Here is a 24095-nt window from a genome sequence, read left to right as displayed (position 1 = left end):
ACACTGCTGCTTCCCTGAGTCCCTGATCCCCCATCACACCCGGCACTGGCCTCTGGCACCCAGTCCTCACCCCGCAGCCTCTGCTTTCCCCTCTAGCCTCCCATGGCCAGTGCGGGAGCACACCCTGGCCTGGTGGCCTGGATGTAATTCTGGATGGCAGTGGGCTACCCGCCACCCTACCCTGTGCACACAGGCTCCCCCTCACCTCACGCCGGCAGCCTCGGCAGCCCAGGACCACGTCTGGGGCATTCACTATTGACTCAGTTATCTCGTAAGTCAAATATGACTTCTCTTGTAACTGACACGGGTTCTCACCTGCAGCCAGCGCCTGAGCTGCGCCAAGGCTCTGCCCGGAGGAAGGGGCCTGGCACCCGCTTTGCTGCAGTCCCCACTGTGCCCTGCCGTCTCCTGTCCGCCCAGACGCTCCCACTCACACCCCTTCAGGGCCCTGTGGGGCTCAGGCGTCGCTTCCCAGCCCCTTCTGCACTCAGTGGGCTCCCAGCTTGCTGCTGCCCCTTCCCAGAGCCTTTGCGTGGTCCTCCCTGCCGTGCCCCCTCCCCCGCCCCACCCCCAGCCTCAGGGAACAACCTGCTTCTCCACAGCACTGTCTGCCATGCCCACGCTGCATCAGGCCTCAAGAGCCCCAGGTAGGTGAAGCCTGGGCCCCCTCCCAGGAAGATCAATACACAGTCGGAGCACATCCCAGGGCAGGGGGGTGGGGTGGGGTGGAGACCATCTTCCCACGGCTCTCTCCTCCCCCACCGTCTTCCACTTCCACCTTACCCTCTTCTCTCTGGAGGACTCGGTCAGGCATGGTAGCTGATGTCTATAATCCCAGCTACTCAAGAGGCAGAGATTGGGAGGACCAAGAGATAGACTACAAGAGATGCCCAGAGAAAGCAAACTACATACTATGGGTACCTTGGCAGAGGGTGGGCCAGACAGAGGGTCCAGATAGGCCTTTCTGTCTTTTAGTGAACACCGGAAGGGTAGGAGAAGAGTCTCAGCAGCAGTGGCCGCTAAGTGCCAAGGCCCAAGGCCCTGAGGTAGGACTAACCTTGGAGGATAGGCAGGGCAGGAGGGCAGCCAAGGTGGCAGGAGAGAAGATGAAGGGGGATGAGCTTGGTTGTGGGGTGCGAGTGGGGGGGAGGGGGTCTCAGAGGAGGCCGTGAACCCAATATTTATGTGCACCCCAAATTCCTATGGTGAAGCTCTACCCGCCATTGATAGAATATTCAGAGAAGACTTGGGGGCTAGTTAGGGTAGATGAGGTGGGGGGGGGGGTGCCTGTCAGTGGGGTGAGTGGCTTAGAAGAGCAGCTGCCAGAGCTTCCCCCCACCCCCATCTCGGTCTCTCCTGGTGAGGACAGGAACAGCTCAGGAGCCAGAGTGAGAACACGTACTCGCCCCGCCTCAGACCTGTGGAGTATTTCTGTGCTGCAGCCACGCAGCCTGGTCTACGAGATTCACTGCGGGCCTGAGCTGGCCGCCGCCCAGCCCCGAGACAGGGCAAGCTCAGTAAACTGAAAGCAACTGTTTTATGTGACACGGGTGTAAAGTATGGGGGTCTCCAGGGTGGAGGGCGGGGTCTGCGTTCCATTACCCTAACAAAATGCCTCAGGTGGCTCACTGGCTTTCAGAGGCCCAAGTTGGTGGCCACTTGGTCCTGCGGCTTTGAGCCTTTGGTGGCACATCATAGTTGTGTGTGAGTGTGTGTGCATGCATGTGTGGGAAGAAATCTACTCACTTCATGGTGGTCGGGAATGGGGGGGGGGGGAGAGAACCACTATTCAAAGACATGCCTCCCCCACCATGACCTAACTTCCTCCCCCCAGCCCTCACTTCCTAGAGGTTCCTCTCTGCAGGCTGACACTAAAATTGCCCCTCCCTTGCCCACCTCCCTTGCTCTCTTCCCCTCCCCTCTTCCCTTCTCCTGGAAGCTGAATTGCCAGGGCCTCCCCTCAAGGCTGCCTTTGCTTGCCCAGGCAGGAGTGAGCACGGCTTTGATCCTCTGGAGTGAAAATCTCAGGAAACCCTCCGACTCAAGCTCTAGCCACAGGAGCTGGTCCCACCAAGCAGGCCGCAGCCACAACTCGGAAGATCAAGGCAACAGATTTGAAAAGAAACAGATGTTTGCCACGGGCGACAATGCCCAAGACCACAGGCTTAAGAGCAAGCCGGGCTGCACAGAGGAATGGTCTAGACAGGGAACCTTTTCTTTTCTTTTTGAAGATGGAGTATGTGAAGTCTGTCTAAAGGGGAAAAAACCTCCAGTGTGCATGTGATACAGAGTCTGGGATGCAGATGACGGGCAGGAATTGCAAGCCTGCGACTCCCAGTCAGCAGAGTGTCTAGCAGAACACAGCCCCCCGGTGCTGGGGTCACAGACATGCACGGTCTCCGTCCTCACCTCAGCCTCCCGCGGAGTCTGCTCTCACAGAGCAGTGCTCCATCAGAGGTTGGCAAGGATCGTGTGAATTACCTGTGGGCCTTGAGCCAAGATCCTCTCATTCTCAGCCTCCCTAAGTACAGGGATTACAGTTGTGAGCCACTGGACCCCCCCAGCTCCTTATTCCTAGCTTAGAGATTAAGTAGACGCACACCAGACTTGGGTTGGGGGTAAGCAGTGAACCCCAAAGGTTAGCTAGCAGGTGGCAGAACAAGAGTTTGAAACAGGGCTGGGAAGGTGGCTCAGTGGTAGAGCGCTTGCCTTGCATGCCTGAGGCCCTGGGTTCGATTCCTCAGCACCACATAAACAAAAAGAAAAAAAGCTGGAAGTGGCGCTGTGGCTCAAGTGGTAGAGCGCTAGCCTTGAGCTGAAGAGCTGAGGGACAGCGCCCAGGCCCAGAGTTCAGGCCCCACGACCGGACCACCCCCCCCCCCCAAAAAAAAGAGTTTGAAACCATAGCACCAACCATCTGTTTCATATAGTAGAAGTCTCAAACCCAGCTGGTGATCTGATTGTGCAAGCAGGCCGATTTTGGTTTTGGGGGGGTTGGGTTTTTTTGGGGGGTGGGTGGTTTGGTGCTGATATTGGGGCTTCAACTCAGGGCCTAGACACTGCCCCTTAGTTGTTTTTGTTTCTGTTTTTTTTTTTTTTCTTTTTGCCCAAGGCTGGTGCTCTACCACTTGAACCACAGCTACACTTCCAGCATTAGCTGGTTATTCGGAAATAGGAGTCTCAAGACTTTTCTGCATGGGCTGGATTCGAATGTATGATTCTCAGATCTCAGCGTCATCTGCTGCTAGTATTACAGGCATGAGCTTCCGGGTGCACAGTGAGAACCCGCTACTGGCCCAGGGGTGTGATCTAGGAGGAGGGTTACTGGGATGACCTTATCTGTAGCTCCCAGGAAGCTGGGCAGGGAGAGCTGGGGAGCCACAGCTGAGCCCCCACAGGGCCCATGGCTCACCTGCTATAGGAGTCACGCCTGGTCAGGGTGGGTAACCTGGGTGACCTTTCCCACAGTCTCCCTCCACCACTGGTTCTGGGTGAGGAGGGACAGGAGGAGCAACCGTCCCCACTGAGCCCATCTTTGCTCGCCAAGCCGGTCCTGCACTCTATCAACGGCAGTCCCAGTTTACCATCAGACCGTGGCTGGCACTGGCCAGGCACCCCCAGCCTCCTTTCTTCCTCAATGGGTCAGGTGGTGATGGCTCTACCCACTTTTGCCCTGCTGTCCCCCGACCCATGCTTGTATAAAGTGTAGTTCCTGGCTGTGCACAGTGGCTCAAGCCTGTAATCCCAGCCACTTGTGAGGTGGAGATGGAAAGGATTCCTGCTTGAGATCAGCAGGTCAGGAAAAAGTTAGCAAGACCTCATCTCAAATCAATAAGCTGGGCATGGTGGTATGTACCTATAATCCCAGCTATGCAGAGGGCAGAGGTAGGAGGATCATAGTCCATTCTGCTATCTGTCTAGCGAGCAGGAAGGACTACCACAAAAATTGCTTTGAAAGTTAAATAGGAAGGACGCCTCGTGTCTCCTGACTCATTAGGTCACCGTGGTATCCCTCTTCAACATTCCACTCAAGTTGATCTGATACCTGCGAGGTGTGGAAACAGGATGTGATGTAGACTTCTACATCACTCAATCCTTGGAGCCAGCCTACAGGAACATCCCTGAAACTCAACTGTGAACCAGTGGAAAATCAAACCAAGATGGCCCTCAGTAAGAAATTCCCTAGACTGAGAGCTAGGCAGAGACAAAGGCGGTTTGACCCAAGAAGATCAAAATGTCCTTTCCTTGGAAAGATTTACTGCTATCAGAAAGATGGCTGTGAATTCAAGAGCACTGATGTGTTCTGCCAATGTTTAACTTTTCTACTATTGTTTTTAAGGTATTTTTTTCCATAGGAGTAATCTTAAAGCTAAGTATTCAGAGAGAAGAAAAACGGTTGGGTTTGTTTGCATAAGAGAATGGGAAAGTGAGCAACCAAGATGGAAGGTGGTTTTTTTGTTTGTTTGTTTTGTCGGTTGTGGGGCTTGAACTCTGGGCCTGGGTGCTGTCCCTCAGCTCTTCAGCTCAAGGCGAGCGCTCTACCACTTGAGCTACAGCGCCACTTCCGGTTTTCTGGTGGTTTCTTGGAGATAGGAGTCTCACGGTCTCTCCTGCCTGGGCTGGCTTTGAACCGCGATCCTCAGATCTCAGCCTCCTGAGTAGCTAGGATTACAGGCGTGAGCCACCAGCGCCCGCCTCGGAAGGTGGTTTTGAAGGTGATTTTAGGACAACAGTGGTTTCAAACTTAAATGTCTTTCAACATGAGGCAACAGAATTTTTCTGTGAATTTATTTCTTAAGCTTTGGAACAGACATGAGTCCTAAAACAGCTCCATCTCATCCTTACAGCAAAGTCATGGATAAGGATTGCTTATGACACAAAAATCAGTCTATAAGATAGAACTGTACTGTTTGGTTATTAACACGCGGGATCTGCTTTCTAGGAATGTACATTTTTACTTTTGAGGTGGAATAGTGAGAATGTTAGATTCTTGTCATCTCTTGTAAAAATATGAGTTTGTTGTTTAACCCAGAGCCTTGCGCATGCATGTTATACATGTTAAATACAAATACAAAAAAGAACAGTTAAATAGAAAGAACTGGAGGTGTGTCTCAAGCGGTAGAGCACCAGCCAAGAGTGGAAAAGGCAAGTGAGAACATGAGGGCTTGAGTTCAAGCTCCAGAACCAACATCAAGAAAGAAAAGAAATTAATAGAAACCACATACAAAGATCAGATATTGTAGGATTCTATTTAAATGAACTACCCAGAATTGCAAGTGTGAGCTACTGGCCCCTGGCTGTTCAAATGATCGTACAGCTGGTGTGTACAGCCATCTTTTCTAGATAAATGTGGATTTGTTGGGATGCAAGTTCTAGGCTTGTGTATCTTTGGTTCTTCATTTTATGGTTCGAAGCGGATAGATCCATCCATCTATCCATCTATCATCTATTCATTGATCCATCCATCCATCCATCCGTCCATCCATCCGTCCGTCCGTCCGTCCGTCCATCCATCCATCCATCCATCCATCCATCCATCCATCCATCCATCCATCCATCCATCCATCCATCCATCCATCCATCCATCCATCAGTTTTGGCTTGGGATAAGAGGGTCTGTGCCTGGCTGAGCCATTAGAGATGGAGTTCGTGGCTCCTCACAAGCTCTGACAGTGTGTGCGGAACGTTTTGCTTGGGACATGCGTGTTGTCTCACTCGGGACACACGTATGTCTACCCAGGACATGCCTGTTGCCATTCCAGAAAGGAACAGGCTTCTGGGAACTCCACACAGGGAGGAGGGATTCCTGTGAACATGGATTCCTGTAAACATCCAGGCTAAAAAATAGTGAGGAAGCACTTAGGGACTTTCCTGGGAGTACAGCCACTTCCGGCTGGTACTGGAAGTCACAGATGCTTCATTCGGGACGGCCCTTGAGCGAGCTGAGGGGGGACAGCCAAGCCAATTACCCTGGTACATTCCAAGTCATGTGATGTTCAGGCAGTCTATGACAGGCAGAGAAACTGAGGCAGAGGGACAGTAGCATGTGTGCACACGCGCGCGCGCGCACACACACACACACACACACACACAAATAATGCTGAAATTAATTCCATTCATAACCACTAACTGTGACCTGGACCAGAGATTTGTGCTGCTCTGCCAGGCTGGGGGTAAAACCCAGGGATGGAGGCATGGCCGGCAGGTACTCTCTCTACCATGGAGAGAGCCAAAATTGCTGGTTTGAAGCCAGCCTGGGCAGATATGTCTGAGACTCTTATCTCCAACGAACCAGAAAAAATGCTGGAAGGGGAACTGTGGCTCACATGGTAGAGTGCCACCTTTGAGCAAAAAATGCTAAGGGAGAATGTGAGGCCCTAGTAATCGCACACACACAAAAAAACGTTGTTTCTTCCTGCCATTATTCCCTAAAAGATACAGTATATAATAACAGGATTTACACTGCATCATGAATAATCTAGAGAGTTGGGCAGGGTAGTACATGTCTGTAATCCAGCATGCAGAGGCTGAGAAAGGAGGATGGGAATTAGAGACTAACAGAGTGAGTTCAAGGTTCACTTTTGCAGCATAGTGAAACCTTGCTTCAATCAATCGATGGATCAAAGATTTAATTTGTGTACGGAAGGATGCACATAGATTCTATGCAAACATTGTTCTGCTTTTCTAAAGACCCAGAAGATCCACAGATTTTGGGATCCGTGGTCCCAGGATGGGTTTTGGGTGGCAGTCATGGAGAATGCTAGCATGAGGAGAGTTAGGTTTATAGGACCTTTCCATTTCATCCTTGGGATTCTTCTGTGAAGTCTAAAAGTATTCTACAAGGAGTCTGGGCTAGGAATTTTTCTGGCTGCATAGCTGGTTTCTAATTTCGCTGCTTCTATAAAAAAAATTAATAATTGTTGAAATTGACTCCTTACACAGTCATTAATTGTTTCAGTGCTGGTATTGAATTTACTGTCCTTTATTTTAAAAGAAGCTTTTGCACAGTCTGGACTGAAAAGCAGACAGAATAGGAAGGGACAAAGCGGACAGAGCTCCTGGCAGGGGCAGTGGGGAGAGGTGGGGGCACACAGTGGTCCCTGGAAACTGAGGCCCTGCTGGGGGAGGGGCTGGGCAGCAGGAAAGTTTTTTTTTTTTTTTTTTAATTTAATTTTATTTGTGAACATACTGTACAGAGGAGTTACAGTTACATGGGCAGGATAATGCGTACATTTCTTACCAAGCATTGCAGCCTCCTCCTTTGTTTACCCTTCACATCCCTTCCCAGCCTCCCCCCTCCCCCCCTAATCCCAATCCTTCCCCCCCCCCCCCCCCCCCCCCCCCCCCCGCACCAACGTTGTAAAGCTCGTTTTGGACATGACAACTTGTACTTCTCATTGTGGCAGCAGGAAAGTTTAACCCACACTGGCCTGGAGAGACCCATCCTAAGCCTTTGGCAAGCTAAGGAGGGCTTGGCCTGCAGGCACCAGGCTATGGCAGGTACCAGACTTCCAGTTCGGTTTGGTTGTGCTGATTGGTTTTCCTAGTTTATTGACTTTTTTTGGGTCATTTGTGGGGCTTAAATTCAGGGCCTGGGCGCTGTCCCTGAGCCTCTTTGTGCTCAAGGCTAACGCTCTACCACTTGAGCCATTGCACCACCTCTGGTTTTTTGAGTGGTTAATTGGAGGTAAGAGTCTCACAGGGACTTTTCTGCCCAGGCTGGCTTTGAACCATGATTCTTAGATCCTTAGATCCTGAGTAGCTAGGATTACAGGTGTGAGCTACTGGCGCCTGGCATATTGACTCCTTCTTAACAAGGTGTAAGCTCTATGGGTCTCTCCTATGTACCCCAGGACTAAGAACAGTGAATGGTGTGGCATGGAAATCTGAGTCTTATTTCCCAAACATCTCATCCCTCAAGTTTTGATTTTGCTTTTTTGTGCCCACCCTGGGGCTTGAACTCAGGGCCTGGGCGCTGTCCCTTGAGCTTTTGTGCTCAAGGCTAGTGCTCACCACATGAGCCACAGCTCCATTCCCAGCTTTTTGTGGTTAAGTGGAGGTGAGAGTCTCACAGATTTTTCCTGCCCAGGTTGGCCCTGAACCATGATCAGGAGGCCGAGTAGCCAGGATGTCAGGCATGAGCCACCAGCAAGGCTGAGTGTTCTCCCAAGCTTTATTGTGATGGGACACACGTAACATAGAACTGTCTATCTTAGGGCTGGGAAGGTGGCTCAGTGGTAGAGCACTTGCCTTGCATGCCTGAGGCCCTGGGTTCGATTCCTCAGCACCACATAAGCAAAAAGAAAAAAGCCGGAAGTGGCGCTGTGGCTCAAGTGGTAGAGTGCTATAGCCTTGAGCTGAAGAGCTGAGGGACAGCACCCAGGCCCAGAGTTCAGACCCCACGACCGGACCCAAAAAAAAAAAAAAAAGTACTGTCTATCTTAGCCAGGCGCCGGTGGCTCACGCCTGTAATCCTAGCTACTCAGGAGGCTGAGATCTGAGGCTCACAGTTCAAAGCCAGCCTGGGCAAGGAAAGTCCGTGAGACTCTTATCTCCAGTAAACCACTAGAAAACCGGAAGGAGCACTGTAGCTCAAGCGGTAGAGCGCTCACCTTGAGCTGAAGAGCTGAGGGACAGCGCCCAGGCCCAGAGTTCAAGCCCCATGACCGACCAAAAAAAAAAAAAAAACAAAACCAAAAGTCTGTCTTGCCACTTTCAAGTGTGTACAGATGCAGCAAATAAGCACGTTCATGCTGTTGTCCAGTGATGACTGCCTCTCACCCCAATCCTTTATTGTACAAAGCAACTCCTCAGTTTCCCTCCGCAGACCCCTGCGGGAAACCTGCATTCTACCTTTTGTCTGTGTCTGACTCCACTGGGAACCAGATGTTTGTGAGATCAAACAGTGCTGCCGTGAGACTCCCTCCTCTCCCCCAACCCCCACCTGGTCCTCAATCTTGTTTTCTATTTGCACAGGTCAGCATTTTCTCCACCGTGCGTGCGTACACTGACCCACCCATCATGGACGCCTGCTTTTCTGAATAACACTGCTGCACACACACGTGCAGTTTGCCTTTCAAAAGAAGTCCAACTGCTGGGCCACATGGTAATTCTACTTTCATTTTGAGAGGAATGGCCACACCCCGACTAACTTTTAGGAAGCAATTCTCCACCTAGCCTCAGTGAATTAAGTTCTCATACCACAGGGCCTTTGCATAGGCCTCTGTCTCCACCAGAAACATCTTTGGCCTCTGAACTCCTATCAGATTTCAACTCAGGCTTCTCTCTTCCGAATATTCTTCCCTGCTCATCTCTGAGTTAGGGTTAAACCTCCTCCTTTCTGACTCTGGGCCCCTTGATCAGTTGCTAACGTTATGTTTAGCTTTATTCCTTACTGTCTTGTCCCCTATCTTGGTAAGCTCAGAGATTACACAGGTGTGAGCCAAAGACTTTCCCTGAGGTAGAAGAGGTTGTCCCAGGACCAGGTGACATTCCGATGCACCATCAGCATTCTCTACCTGCAGTTAAGGAACCATTTGAGGCTTCTTCTGGTAACATGGAAAGTTCATGTTTTTTTTTTAATCCTGTCCCTCCCACCAACTATTAACAAACCTTGCCACAGGCCCGCAGGGCCTAGCAAGAAAAACACACAAGAATACAGCAAGTCTGTTCTTAGTCTCTCTCCAGATCAGATGTGACAAGTAGAAAATACATCCAAAGGAGCACAGGGCTAGAGCTCAAGGGTATAATGTGTGCTTAGCAGGTACAAGGCCCTGGCGTTAATTCCCAGCCCCGCTACCTGAGCCAAATTAAAACAAAACAAAATTCAGGAAGATTTAGAGCCACTGAGTTCTAGATCATGAAGAGGAAATGTAGAACCTTCTGGAGACATCACAGGACGGTGTGTCATGTGAAGCCATCTAAGGCACAGGCCCACCGCGGTGAATTCAAACCCTTGTCCTTCCACGATTTGCTGGGTGATCTCAGTTTGGGAAATTGCCACTGCTCAAGTTCCAGGGACAATAAAAAAAATGGAACCAGGTAGAATGGTGCATACCTGTAATCTTAACTACTCTGAGGTAGAGATAGGTCTGAGGTTGGCCAAGGCAAAAGCATGAGACTCTATTAGAAAAAACAAATCAACAAAACCCCAAAGGTAAAAGGATTAGAAGTGGCTCACTTGGTAGAATGCTTGCTAAGTGTCCTGAATTCAAAAGAGAAGGAAGAGGAGGAGGAGGAAGAAAAGGAAGAGGAAGAAGAAAAAGAGGAGAAAGGTGAGGAGAAGGAGGAAGAGAAGGAGAAGGACAAAGAAGAGGAGAAAGGGGAGGGGCAAGGGTGGGGGGGAGGAAAACAACCAATCCAACGAGGTCTCCAGGCCTGTGATGAGTGTTCAATGATGGCACTGAACCAAGTAATGCTTTCTGCACCTCAGCCACTGTAACTGTGCGGCAGGTACAGCAGATCCTGGCTTTAATACCTGTGAACTCCTACACAAGATTGCAGCTCACAGAGAAGACCGTGCAGCACATGTGTGTGCTGGACCCTGTCATTGTACTGTTACTGGTCTCATTTGTGACAAATTCTCCTCTGGGACACCCACCCCAGCCCTGGGCCCAACCCTGGGCCCAGCCGAGGCCCAGCCTCTGATTTTCTGAACTAACAATCTTTTCCAACTTCCTGATCTGAATTTTTTTTTTTTTTACAAGTACAAGAGCTTAAACTCAGGGCCCTGAGCTTTTATACTCAAGGCTGGTACTCTACCACTTGAGCCGCAACCTTCCTTCCAGCTTTTTGCTGGTTCATTGGAGATCAGTCTTCCCGGTAGGCCTGGCTTCAAACTATTATCCTTAGATCTCAGCCTCCCAAGCAGTTAGGATGACAGGTGTGAGCCTGGCAGGCCCGGGCTCTTTATTCCAGGCCCTGCATATGTCTCAGGCAGAACTGGAGTATAAAGACAGCATGTTTTGCAGATGGACAGTGTTCTGGTTTTGTTTTTTGTGGCAATCTGCTTGCCCTTCCAGCAACACCCTCAAAGTCATCTAAGATAGCACTGGGAAACTTGGGGTCTGGTCCTGGCTCTGACCCCAGGCAAGCCCTTTCTCTTCCTTGGACCTCAGTTTCCCCACTTGCAAAATGAGCAGATTAGACTTTTGGGGCAACACTGGGTCTTGAACTCCGGGTCTGGTGACTGCTTGGCAGGTGCTCTACCATGAGAGCTCTAGTTAACTTTTCCAAATGAAGTCTTGCAGTTATGTCTGGGCCAATTTGGACAGCAATCTTATTTATGCTTCCTGTGTAGCTGGGCTGATAGTTGTGTGTGACCATGCTTAAGAAGGAATCTCTGAACTTCCCCCTGGATTGAAGATCTCAGTCTCGTGAGTAGCTAGGATTATAGGAGGGAGCCACATGCCTGGCAGCCGACTGAACTTCTGATGTTTAAGGTCCTTGCTAGTGCCAATATCCTAGCATCTAAAGTGACCAGCATTCAAATCTGAGAGTGGCTTAGGTCTGATAAATCTAGGCCAAGGGAGAAAAGGAGCTGTTTGGTTACTCAGCTGAAGTAAACAACACTGGATGGCAAACTTGGCCAACTGGGCAGCCTCGAGACAGGGCTGGGGCTTAAGAAGGGAGGAATTGGGGATCAGCCTGAAGAGTAGAGAAGGGACAGGCAGAGCAGACAGCCACATGAGCATGTCTCTGGCCAGGGTCTTGGGCTGTCTGAGAGGGGCTCGATGGAAGACCACACAGGAGTCTGTTTTTCTGAAGAATAAGAGCAACCAACAGAGAAGAAAGACACTGCCATGATGGGCTGGGCCCCTCTATCCAAGCAGGACCCCATGACACCTCCAGAAAGATTATGAGAAATCTCCAAAGCAGGTATTTGACCTGCAGGTCTCCCAGAGTTCTGCAAAGAATTGTGAGAGGACTGAGGATGGCTGGCTTCAGCCCCATAGCTGTTTGTGGCCGAGGGTGTGTCCCTGGGTTCATCCCCTAAGAGCAGAGCTTTTGCCAGGTGTTGGTGGAGCACACCTGCAATCCTAGCTATGCAGGAAGCTGAGATCTGAGAAGCTCAGTTCAAAGCCAGCCCAGGCAGGAAAGCCCGTGAAACTAGGATCTCCAATTAGCTACCAAAAACCCAGAGGTGGAGCTGTGGCGCAAGTGGTAGAGCACTGTCCTTGGGAGAGCACCCAGGCCCTGAGTTCAAGCCTCCCAAATGGGGCCTCCCCAAGTTCAGAGAAGACACAAGAACAGCAAAGGAAAACAGCAGCCAAAAGCAGAGCCTTCATACCCTCAAGTCACAAGGCATCTAGAACTTCCCTGGCACCTAGAAAAGCACAGCTGGGACTCCCTGGAATCTCGCTTTAATCTGTCATGAGCAGCATACAGCTCATACTCTTCTGCTCCCCTGCTTTGGGCCAAGAGTTCAGGGGGGGCAGGGATGTCTCCAGAGTCTGTGTGTGGGGTCTAAAGGAGCAGGCCTGGCCAGACAGGGGCTGTAACTGCACGGCTAGGCTGGATGCTCTCGCTGTGTCCGGGTCAGGCCTGGCCCTGGGTGATGCCCAGGACACCTCGGCAAGCGGACTCACAGGTAGCCTCCTCCCGTCTGCCCCACTGTTCTGGGGCGAATGTACTTCTGACTTCTGCAGGGAAGGACCTTCCTCCCTGGTCCCTTTGCCTTATGCCTTCACCTTTCCATGGAGAAGCTGTGCTCCGAGTTACCTTCAACACCAAAGCCAGCAAGCGCTGACCTCCACCTTCCACCTGCAGCCAGGCGTTGGCCACGCCCACCAAGGCCACACCCCACGAAGCCACGCCCACACGGAAATCTCACGCCGGCGAGGCCACGCCCGCAAACGCCACGCTCCTTAGACGGTCACGCTTCCCCAAACCACGCCCCCCGGCGACCACGCCCCCCTACCCGGGAATCCGGGTCCGCAGCGCCCCCTCCCCCGCCAGCGGGGCCGGGGCGGGCTCCGCGTCAGCTGCACGGGCTCAGCCCGCCGCCGCCCGCGGCGCCGCCGCCGCCGCAGCGCCCGGGAAACTGCGCGGGGACCAGGTGTGGCCGCGAAGTTTTCTTCGGGAAAGTGAATCAGACTGGGTGCGCCCCGACTCCTCGGCGGCTGCTCTCCCAGAGTCCCTGTGGGCAAGGAGCTCCCCTTCCTCGTCCCCCACCCCCAAGACAACACGCCCGACCCCAGGCCACAGCCCTCCCCTGGTACAAGGGAGAACCCGAACTTTGGCTGGTTTTGCTCACGAGCCCATTTCCGCTTCCAGTGCCGGGAAAGGCGCGCGGCCCGGCGCGGGGCAGCTCGGGGCTCGGCGGGGGCGCCGGCGCTCCCGGACCCCGGGTTCTGCGCGGCGGCTCGGCGGCAGGTGCCTTGCTGGAGGCCGAGGGCTAGGAGCCCGCCGGGCAGGTGGCAGCCATCCGGGCCTACAGGGCCCCAGACCGACCGCGAAGCCGGGGTGCGAGGTGCGGGGTCCTGCGCTCCCGGGCGGGCGCCCCGGCGGACACCCCGGCGGCCCCGCTTCTCCCCGAGCCGCGCGATCCCACGGCCCTCCCGGGCGCACACTCACCAATCTCCGGTCGAGTCGCGTCCAGGCGCGGCGGCCCGGGGCTGGGGGCTCCCCGACACCCCCAGCCCGGGCTGCCTCCTCCGAGACGCCGCGATCGGCCGCGGGCTGGAGGCCCGGGAGTCTGGACGGAGGAGCGCACGGGGACCCGGCCGGGGCGGTGGGGAGCTCGGCCAGGACGCGCGGAGCGCAGCGGGAGGGGCCGCCGGGGCGCGGCGTCGCCCAGAGGCCTGGGCTCCGGGAGGTGCCGCCCACGGCCCGCCCTCCGGACCCGAGAGGCGATAGCCGAAGGCCCGCCTACCGAACCCCAGAGGCGCCTCCCCCGACTCGCCCTCCGGACTCCCCCCCCCATCACCGCCACGACCCCCACGCTCGGTGGGAGAAGCAGATGCGAATAAAGACGAGGCCCCGAACGCCGCCCCCTCCCGAGGGCTCTGGGGAGGGGGGTGGAGGGGGCGTCGAGTCTCCAGCCCGGAGTCTCAGACATCGTGGGGTCCCCTGCACCCCTCCGCCGGGCGGGCGCACAGCACGGGGCGGTAGACTCACCTTTCCGCTTCGGTGGGGCGGCCGCCGCCTTCCTCCCGTCCCGGGCCGGGCTCGAGGTGTCGGGGCGCCCCCAGGCCGGTGCCCCGCGGGCCGGGCTGCGGCGGGGAAGCAGGAAGCCGTCGGGTCGGCGGGGCCCCGCGGGGCTCCCCACCCCCGCCCGGCCCGGCCCGGGTGGAGCGCGTTCCAGTTCCCGGGGCGCGCGCGCGGGCTCGGGGCGGCCGGCCGGGTCCCGCCGGAACGGGGCGCGGGGCGTCCTGGGCGCGGCCGCCAGCTCTCCCGGCCGGTCTCCAGCCGGCCTTCTGCCGCGGCCCCGGCTCGGCTCCCCGCGGCGGGCGGCGTGACCCCAGCGCCGGGTCGCCTCTCACCTGCGGCTCTGCCCGCCCCGCCTGGAGGTTTGGCGGCCCCAGGCCCGACGACCCCGGGCGGGCGGGACTGAGACTCGGGCGAGGGCGGTGCGCCCCTCCCTCCCGGCCCCGGTGTTTGGAATCCGAGCCGGCCCGCCCCCTCCTTGGGTGTGCGCCCACCCTTTGAAGTTGGAACCGGAGACGGAGGTGGGCCGGCCCCCGCGGAGGACAAAAGGCGCCTCCTGCTGGGCGCGGGGTCCCCAGGCCAGCTCACCGCAGCCCGGTGGCAATTCAGTTCAGCCCCGGTGCCCCAAGATCACTTCCCATCTAGGGGACTGGAGACTGGAGCTGGCCTCGAACCTCCATCTTCAGACCTCAGATTCCAGAGTAACTAGGGTTAACAGTGGGGAGCACCAGCACCTGGCCCCATGGCTTCTTATTTGAACCCTGTCAGGTCCCTGGATTCACAAAAGAGACAAATTTGATGTTACCACAGTAATTGCTAGTCCCGACATCCTTAGTGCCAACCGGCCCTGGTGGCCATCCCCTCTGAACGTTAGTTAACATTTGAATTTAGGACCTTGCACTTTCCAGCCAAGCAGTTTACCACTTAAGCACTGCCCTTGGCCCTTTCTGCTTAGAGTTTTGAATAGGGCTTTACCAATTCCTCCCCCCCCCCCACTCTGGACTTTGATCCTCCTATTTACAATTCCCATCGAGTTGGGATGATAGATGTGCACCACAGTACCCAGATTTTTGTATTTGTTAATCTGGGGTCTTGAGCCACTATCCTGACCTCTACCTCCTAAGTAGCTGGGATTACAGGGCCCTTGGCCCTGAGTCTTTTCCTCTAGTCCTTCCAACAACTCCCCCAGGTGGTTATTGTTTTATGACTCCAGAGGAGGTTTAAGATGGTGGTGGTGTTTGTCCAGAGTCACACAGCTGGGAAGTATCAGGATCCACTCTGACTGCACCTGCAGGTACACACTTCAGAGCTGTCTACTGCAGGGTCACTCCATCCCCCCTGCCTGGGCCTGAGCAAGTACTTAGTGAGTACTTGTTGGATAAATAAGAGCCCCAGATAAGAACACATTGTGTCAGGAATGAGGGGAGCCCTCTGTGCAGGCCAGTGCCTGTAACCTCACCCCAAAGTTACAACGCTGAGTCTGGGGTCTTTACCAGCAGCGACTCATCCCAAACGCTGAGTCTGGGGCCTTTCCCAGGCTGCTTGGGGAGGGACAGGAAACCAGCATTCAAGTCATACAGCTCCCTACTAAGACCAGGAATGTGGTTTGTGTTTCCCTCTGCAGGACAGGACTGACTGGAGAGGCCTGAACTGGGGGTAATAACTTCAGGCAGTTGCTCCAGTCCTGAACCTGGAAGCTCAAGGAAGAACCTGAGTACTTTTCCAGGCCAGGATCCAACTTCAGGCCCTCCCCTTTCTGCAGGGAACCCAGCCCAGCAGCTCCTGGCTATCTCAGAAACCATCTCCCACGGTTCCCGGAAGCACGTGTGCCCTGGCTTATCTGGGCAAGGGGCAGGAGAAATTTACAGCCAAAGGTGGGCTGGAATAAAGCAGTAGTTGGAAAAGGCTTCTTCTTTTGCTGTCCCTTCTGCGCAGCCCCCTCCTTTGATTCAGGGGTTGCCCCTGAATCTTTCCTGGCTCAGCAACTCCCATGGAGGTGCCCAGTTTCTCTAACCTGTCACCCATCCCACTGTTACCTGACCGAAGCCTGAGGGGTGTCCTTGGGGAAAAGATCCAAGGAAAGGAATGGTGAATGGTGAAGTTTCTATTGCCTGGTTGGTGCACTATGCAGGGAGGAACCCTTGGGATCAAAACACTGTTGTTAACTAATTCTCAACAGCAGCCCTAGAGGAAAGATTTTCTGCTTCTAGCTTTTCAGCTGAGGCCTCTAAGACTCAGAGCAGGTATGACACCTGCAGCTGCCAACGAGCAACAGAACCAGGACGTGGCACAGAAATCCCCACAGGAGATCACTCGACTTTGTGTGTCGGGGAGGCCACGCACATGCTTGTAATCCTAGCTGCTCAGGAGGCCAAGGCCTAGAGGATTTTACAGTCTAAAATCAATGGAAGCAGAAAAGTCCCTGAGACCCCCCCCCCCCATCTCCAAACTGACCAAACAAAGCACAGAAAGAGAAATGGAAGGAGGAAGGAATGAAGGAAAAGATGAGAAGGGAGAGAAGGAAAGAAAGAAAGGATGTGACAGGACTAAACCAACTGCAATTGTTCTTGGAAACTAAGAAGTGTATTTCAGGATGTAGGAAAGTGGGAAATATTTTTTTCTCAATAAAAGTGTCTTAATTAAAAAACAGTTTTCAGTTGACCAGAAGCACCGCATTTTACTGTTTTGCCCCTTGCCTTTCCCTGTTTGCTGAGCCTTGCCCTCAGTTACTCTTTTCCCTTGCTGACTCCCTTCCACCCACTTACTCTTACTAGGGACTCCTTTCTTTCATTTAAAAAAAATTTTTATTTATTTTTTGCTGGTCTTGGAGGTTGAACTCAGGGTCCTGGTACTGTCCTTGAGCCTCTCTGGGCTCAAGGCTAGCGCTCTACCACTTGAGCCAGAGGGCCACTTCCGGCTTTTTCTGTTTATGTGGTACTGAGGAATCAAACCCAGGGCCTTCATGCATGCTGGGCAAGCACTCTACTGCTAAGCCACATTCCCAGCCCTGTTTAAAACAACAACAACAAAAAAAAAACAACATTCTTTTGGGGGCTGGGAAGGTGGCTCAGTGGTAGAGCGCTTGCCTTGCATGCATGAGGCCCTGGGTTTGATTCCTCAGCACCACATAAGCAAAAAGAAAAAAAGCTGGAAGTGGTGCTGTAGCTCAAGTGGTAGAATGCTAGCCTTGAGCTGAAGAGCTGAGGGACAGCGCCCAGGCCCAGAGTTTAGGCCCCACGACCAGACACCCCCCCTCCCCCCCAATAAAAACAACATTCTTTTTGCCAGTACTATGGTTTGAATTTGCTACTGCTTTATTGGTGCTCTACCACTTGAGCAATGCCTCCAGTCCAGCTTTTTGCCAATTATTTTGGAGATAGAGTCTTGAGGGCTTTTCTGCCTGAGCTAGCCTCAAACCTTAGTCCTTTAGGTTTCAGCCTCCTGAATAGTTAGAATTGCAGGCTTGAGCCACCTGCTCTTGGCAGGTAGACTTACTTCTAAACTATGAATTGCTGAGCAAAAATGTCTGTGCTGGGTGACTCTTCAAAATCAGCAGTAGATCACACACCTGTGCTTGCAACCTTGCCTTGGCCTGGGTCATGGAGAAGGGTGGGCCTTGGGGGTGGGTTGCACAGAGGACACATTGGCCTGGCTTCTCTGAAGGCTGAACCAGGTCTGTGTTCATGTGGTGCAAAGCAAAAGCAGAGAGAGGTCCTTCATTTAAGGGACACAGTTTGTCCTCATTTCCTGCAAATTTGAAATCCCAGAACTGGATCTCAGTGGAGTTTCCAGTGTCCCCGGGCCACTCACTACTTATGAGTCCTTCAGATGGCTGAGCAAGAGAGCCTGTGATCAACCTCCACTCCACTCCCTGTGTGGTGGTGGTGGTGGTGGTGGTGGTGATGGTGTGTTTGTGTGTGTGTGTGTGCACATACATGTGCCAGTGCTGAGGCTTGAGCTCGGGACCTTGCACTCCTGCTTGGCATTTCTGCTCAAGGCTGGCACTCTACCACTCGAGCCACAGATCTACTTTAGTTTTGCTGGTGTTTGTTTTAGTAGTTAATTGGAGATAAGCATATCATGTAGACTTTTTCTGCCCAGACTGGCTTTGAACCTCCATCCTCTGATCTCAGCATCCTGAGTGGCTGGGATGACAGGCATGAGCCACTCACCAGCCGGTTGTGTGTGGAGTGGGGCTGGTCTGTGGATGCTTCCTCAGCCTGGCCCCTCCCCATCCCCCTTTTCCCTTCTACTCCTAGGCGTGTACCCCACAGCTAAGGGACGGCACCCAGAGACCCGCATGAAACCAAGTGTCCGCAGAGAAAACCGTCACAGGGAGGGAAATGATGGGGGTGGGAAGGCTGGGGAGGAGAGACGGGGTGAGTCATGTGGGCACGTGGGCAGTCATGCGGTGGTCACACGGCAATCACGTGCTGGTCACGCAGCAGTCACGTGGTGGTCACAGGGCAGTCATGTGGCAGTCACCTGGTGGTCATGCGGGGTCTCATTGAGATCTATGAGGATCCCCCCCACCCCGCGGCTGGCCTGGCCCCTCCTCGGGACTGTGGGCCCCTGTGGTGGTGGCGGTGGCGGGCAGAGGAAGGGGTCACTGACAGGAAGGGGGGGAGGTGGACACAGCACAGCCAGCTGGAGCTAAAGGCAGCTGCAGCTGGGCGCTGCCTGCGGGGAGGAAGCTGCCGCCATGCTGAGTGAATGACCGCAGGGGAACCGGCCCGTCTGTGGAAATCCCCTAGGATGGCTAGCTGAGTACCCCACCCTCCATTCTGGAACTTTCTTTTTTTTTTTAAACTGAAATGTAATTAATACCTGGAAAGGTGCAAAAAAAAAACAAACCCTCAAACGGACAGCTCTGTGCGTTTGTATACACCTGTGCAGCTAGAATCTAGAACCTTCCCCGATGCAAGGAAGGGTCCTTTGTACTCTACCCTTAACCAGCCTTCCCTCTAAGTAACCCACCCTCCCCGCTGTGCGAACCCCAGGCCCGCAGTGGGCTGGAGTGGCTCTGAGTTCAAATGCAGCCCCTGGGAACGTCCTGCTCCGGGCCTTTGGTACCCTGGCCTGCTGGATCGGTCAGGCCCGGCCCTGGGCTGTCTCCAGCTTCGTAGAAATGCTGATTGAACGTGGGCCAGAGGCTGGGCCTGATCCTTACAACCATGGGAAAAAAAGAGAGAGAAAGAAAAGAAAGGAGGAAGGGAAGAAAAAAGGGGAGAGAGGGAGGGAATGGAGGAAGGAGGGGAGGGGAGGGGAGGGAGCTGCTAGAATAAGCACCTGAAGAATTACAGCTGACAGATCCTAACAACTCCTCGCTGGACCTAGCTGGAGTTTGCCTTCACCTTCCCAACCACCCCCAAGAGGACAAAGGGTTGCCGGTGCCTGGTCGCCTGCCTGTGCCAGGACACCGAGGCCCGAGGAGCTGACTTGTGTCTGAGCTGGTGGAGTCAGGGAGGGCATCCGCACCCAGGCCACTGGGTGTCACTCAGCCCCCAGGGAAAGGCCCTGCCCAGCACCTGCAAGGTCCACCGGAGCCATGGAGGAGGCAGGGCTGGGCCTGGTGCAGCCTCCGGCCCGCACCCCATGCCGGAAGACAACTGGGGGCTCTCTTGAGCCTGTCACCCGGGCACCATGTGCCAGGATTGTGGAAAGTGGGCAGGAATCCTGAGGGGCCCTGTGAGCTCCCGCTGGGCTGGTGAGGGCATGTGGTCTCCATCTAGTGTCAGATAGTGGCATTACAACCTGTCCCAGCCCCGGGGATGGTCCATGCTGGAGTCAGTCACCCCCAGTCCACAAACATGGGCCCCAGTGGAGATTTTGATGGTGGGGTGGGTTGGCTAGGCAGGAGGGGTCAGAGCAAGTGCCTTTGGGGTGCTGGCTCAGCCCACACTCTCTACAGGATCTCTTATCTGCAAAGTGGTGTTGTTAACAGCACACACACACACACACACACACACACACACACAAGCACGCACACACACCCCAGACCAGTGTTGGGATTAAATGAGATACTTGTCCAAAGCCCTCAGCATACAGTTAAGAGCACAGGACAACACTCCAAAAAATCTCAGCTGCCACTTGTGCTGGGCACTCGGCGCTGCCCTGCCAGAGACACGGGAAAGCCAGCCTTTCCCCTAGGGCCTCACTGGGCCCACCTACCCTCTCCTGACTCCCCTGGGTGCCTGGGGCCCAAGCTGCAGGACACTCAATTGATGGGCAGCCTGCCTGGGCCTGGGAACGGGGAGGGCTGGGTGTGTCCCACCAGCTCCTTCCCTACCCTTGCAGACCGGGCCCATCCTGTAACAAGAACAGCTTCACCCAGATAGCTGGGCTGGGAGCTGGTAGCTCACACCAGTCATCTTAGCTACTCAGGAGGCTGAGATCTGAGGAGCACAGTTCAAAGCCAGCCCCAGCAGGAATTAGCCTGCAAAAAGCCACACATGGATCTGTGGTTCCAGTGGTAGAGTGCCAGCCTTGAGCAAAAAAGCTCTGGGGCAGTGCCCAGGTACTGAGTTAAAGCCCCAGGACCTGGTTTTTGTTTTAAAGAATAAAATCAGACATGTGACATCTGGGTTCTCTACTTGGGCTCATGGAAGAGGTAGCTGAGAGTTTAGGTGCCCTGGTCACCCTAGTGTCACTGTATAAGCTCATGACCTCAGCCTGTGGCTGGGAAAATCCAGCTTAGTCACAAGCCAGAGCAAAGGAGAAGCAGGGTGTTTGCAGAAGAAACAAAGAAGTCTAATGGCACCTACCCCTGTAGGAATAACTAGCAGCACAGCATGGCACATGGGCAGATGCCTGGTCAGGGACCCTATGAGGGGTCTCCAGCAAAGGCCCTGCTTCCCGGTGCTTATCAGTGCCCCCCAGGGGGTAGGCCCTTCCCCTCTGCTTTCCAGGGACATGGAGTTCTTCCAGCCATCAGCTCTGATCTTCCTGCCACTGGCCCTTTGCATGTGCTGTCTTGGCTGTCTCTCTTCCCCTTCTTGTCCATCTGCTGAAATCTCCACCCTAGTTTCATCTCCCCTTGACTGCTTGACCTCTTTATACGCAAAGTCCACCCACTGCCCACTAGCTGCCTCTCTTCTCCAGACCTGCCACCCTTACCATCAGACGGCACTTGGGGTGACGTCTGACCTATGCCTGTTTTTCCAAGACATTGCAAACTCTGTAGGATGATTGTACTCTCAGCAACAAGCTCAGGGCCTGACTGCCTAGAAGGTTCTGAACCCCAAGCCGGGAGGTGTGTGGCTTCCGTTAGGACTGCTGTACCCCTGGGTGGAGCCCACAGGCCAGCCTGCCACCCTCCCCCCCCCACTAGGGGGTCCCAGGACCCACGCTGTCCTCTGTCCCAGAGACTGTTGGGAGAACAAATTGAAAACACAGGAAAAAGAGGGGGAAAAGAAGCCCTTGTCAGCTGTGCAGCAGAGTTTATTGTGACAGTGTTAGAGCTCACTCTTGGGGGGACATTGGGGCTGTGGCCCTGAGTCTTAGCGCCATTCACAGATAACGCGACTCCCTGAGAGCCATGGCACCCGCTCCTGGTGGGGCCCAGGGTTGTCTTCCCCCGGCTGACTTGGGGTAGAGAGAGATCTGGAAATCCACAGCTCCATGGGAGGCGCCACAGGGTGCGTGGGCCTGGGCTGGACGCAGCCTGGGGGTTCCTGAAATGACCCAAGGGGCCATGGCTTCCATCCTGCTTTGCTCCGAGGCCCCTCCAGGCCAGCCAGGCTGTGGAGAGAGAGAGACCCTCCCACCCCCCACCCCCCACCCCACCCCACTCCAGGTGCCTCCTGCAGCCCAGGGCCGTGCAGATGGACAGAGGACTCTTGGAGGAGTCTGCCCAGCCCCGGCTCCAGGGGCTTCCCCAGGATACAGGAAGCCGAGTCCCCAGGCGGAGCCCTCCTGCCCGACCTGCCAGCCTTCATATTCTGGGAGGAATATGGGGTATCTCCCCCTTCCCTGATTCACCCCAAGCCTGGTGCAGGGTCAGCACCGGGTAGCAGACGCAGCCTCCAGAGGGGCTGGCGGGGCCTGGAGCCTCATCTGGCCTCCCAGCTCCCTGGCCTGCAGGTGCACTTGCCGGCCTCTGCTGGGGCCTCTTTAGCCAACTGGGAACTGGAGCTGCTGCTTATGACATCCCAGGAACAGAGCTGTCCTCATGAACCGGGTGGCGGCTGCTTTGCCCTCCATGTCCCCCCACCTTGTGGTGACACAAGCACCCGGTGGCGGCGGCCGTGGACCTGGCATGTGCAGGTGACAGGACGCCCCGTGGGCATCGTAGGACCCCTGAGTGCACGCCAGGGGGCTGTAGACCCCCAGCCCGCTGGCTTACGACTGCTAGGCACGTTTGGGGTTCTGCTGTCTGTGCCGGTGACCCCCTCCCCCCTTCCCCAGGATGATGCACTATTCTGACAGTTCAGGTGCGTGTGAGGTTCCAGTCCACAGCTCAGCATTCAGGCTCCTCTCGGCCCCTCTCCACCCCTCTGGCTTGTCCTGCAGGAGTCGGCCTGGACACAGCTGGCATTGATGGCTGGCACCAGGGCAGAGGGAAACTCTCTCGTCTCTGGGTGGACAGGTGTGGTAGCTGAGTGACGTAAGGATCTGGGCTTTGGACCCTCCACAGAGCCGAGTCACATGGAGAAGCGTGCCACTCGGAGGCCGGTCAGCAGAAGCCAGGCCGGGGTGTGGGCAGCGAGGAAGGCTGTGTTTATGTGAAGGTCAGCAGGAAGCCATAGTTCTGGGGTGGGGACAGGCAAGTGTCAAGTTTCTTGTGGCCCCGTGAAGCACTTCCCACGAGGGACAGCCCTTGGTGCGGTGAGAAACACAGCTCTTCAAGGCCGGGCTGGCAGCCACTGCCACTCTTAAATGTTTATTGGTGTTGTTTTGTGCTTGAACTCAGGGCCTGGATGCTGCCCCAAGCTTTGTGTGTGCTCAAGGCTGGTGCTCTACCATTAGAGCCACAGTTCCACGTTCAGCTTTTTGGTGGCTCACTGGAGATAAGAGTCTCATGGACTTTCCTACCTGAGGTGACTGTGAACCACGATCCTCAGATCTCAGCCTCCTGAGTAGCTGGGATGACAGGCGTGAGCCACCAGCGCCCGGCTTAACTTCAGCCATGGAAACCTCTTGTGGTCTCCAAGGCCGTGAAGCAGCCTGGCTCCGGGGACTGGCAAGGGAGGACAGAAGGATGGCTGGATGGACGGACAGATGGATGGACGGGTGGAGAGCCTGCAGAGCCCGCACCCCACCCACCACCCCTCCACAGAGACTTCCTGTCCTCTCTCGAGGCGTCCAGACGACCGGCACCTCACACATCCCTCTTTCTTCTCTCAGGGTTGGAGACAGCCAGCCCCGGGGCCGGTCTGCGCCGCTGTGGACGGGAAGTTAGACTCACGCCGCCGAGGTCCCCACCAGGTTCAAAGCATGTGTGTCATGGATGTTAGCGTTTAGCATGGGTTCAGCTCATCCCCCTACATGCTGCGGGGGGTCCCCCGCCGGAGTAGGGCAGCTGAGGCATTGGAGGCAGAGAGGTGAGGCCGCAGAGAGGAAGTCACACAGCAAAGGGTGGCAGGTGGAGACAGGGGCCGAAGGTTCCCTCCCTGCCACCTGCACTGGTGACGAGGGACCGTGGGTGAACAGTGATACGTCTTCTCTCCATCCCCGCATGCAGGATGCTCCATTCCTGGCTCCCGTTGCCTGGTGACAGGATGTCTGTGCACTCTGGGATGGACCTCACATGGACCCCATCCCACGGGGACCCCACGGCTGGGTGGGGGTCAGGGAACTCGGAACGACCGGTCCTCCGTGGTCAGACTCCCCAGACAGAGCCTGTGACCCTGAAGATAAGTGGCCAGTCGAAGGCCCCAGGACTCAGCGCCCTGGACGTGTGATGGTCCTCCTGCCCCTCTCTGGAGGGCGTTTTGGGGACCGAGGCCT

General features: G+C 55.0%; 2 protein-coding genes across 4 annotated transcripts in view; one reads left to right on the top strand and one right to left on the bottom strand.

Moving 5' to 3' along the window:
• Positions 1 to 13736, bottom strand: part of Tmem51 (transmembrane protein 51) — a 30879-nt gene extending 17143 nt beyond the window's left edge. For 2 of the 3 annotated variants that reach the window (XM_042669790.1, XM_042669791.1), the window contains exon 1: positions 13575 to 13735. The gene's annotated coding sequence lies outside the window, so the exon portion shown is untranslated. Of the gene's footprint in view, positions 1 to 13574 lie in introns of all 3 variants that reach the window. The other variant, XM_042669793.1, reaches the window with a different exon arrangement.
• LOC122099129 (collagen alpha-1(I) chain-like) lies at positions 154 to 14553 on the top strand. The gene is made up of 2 exons (XM_042669711.1): positions 154 to 647; positions 12768 to 14553. The coding sequence occupies exons 1-2, from the start codon at positions 154 to 156 to the stop codon at positions 14551 to 14553; spliced, it is 2280 nt and encodes a 759-aa protein (XP_042525645.1).
• The last annotated feature ends 9542 nt before the right edge of the window (positions 14554 to 24095 follow it).

Source organism: Dipodomys spectabilis, unplaced genomic scaffold, assembly GCF_019054845.1.
Source record: "Dipodomys spectabilis isolate Male_0828 unplaced genomic scaffold, ASM1905484v1 ptg000504l, whole genome shotgun sequence".
Lineage (NCBI taxonomy): Eukaryota > Metazoa > Chordata > Mammalia > Rodentia > Heteromyidae > Dipodomys > Dipodomys spectabilis.
This window is presented reverse-complemented; position numbering and strand designations above follow the sequence as displayed.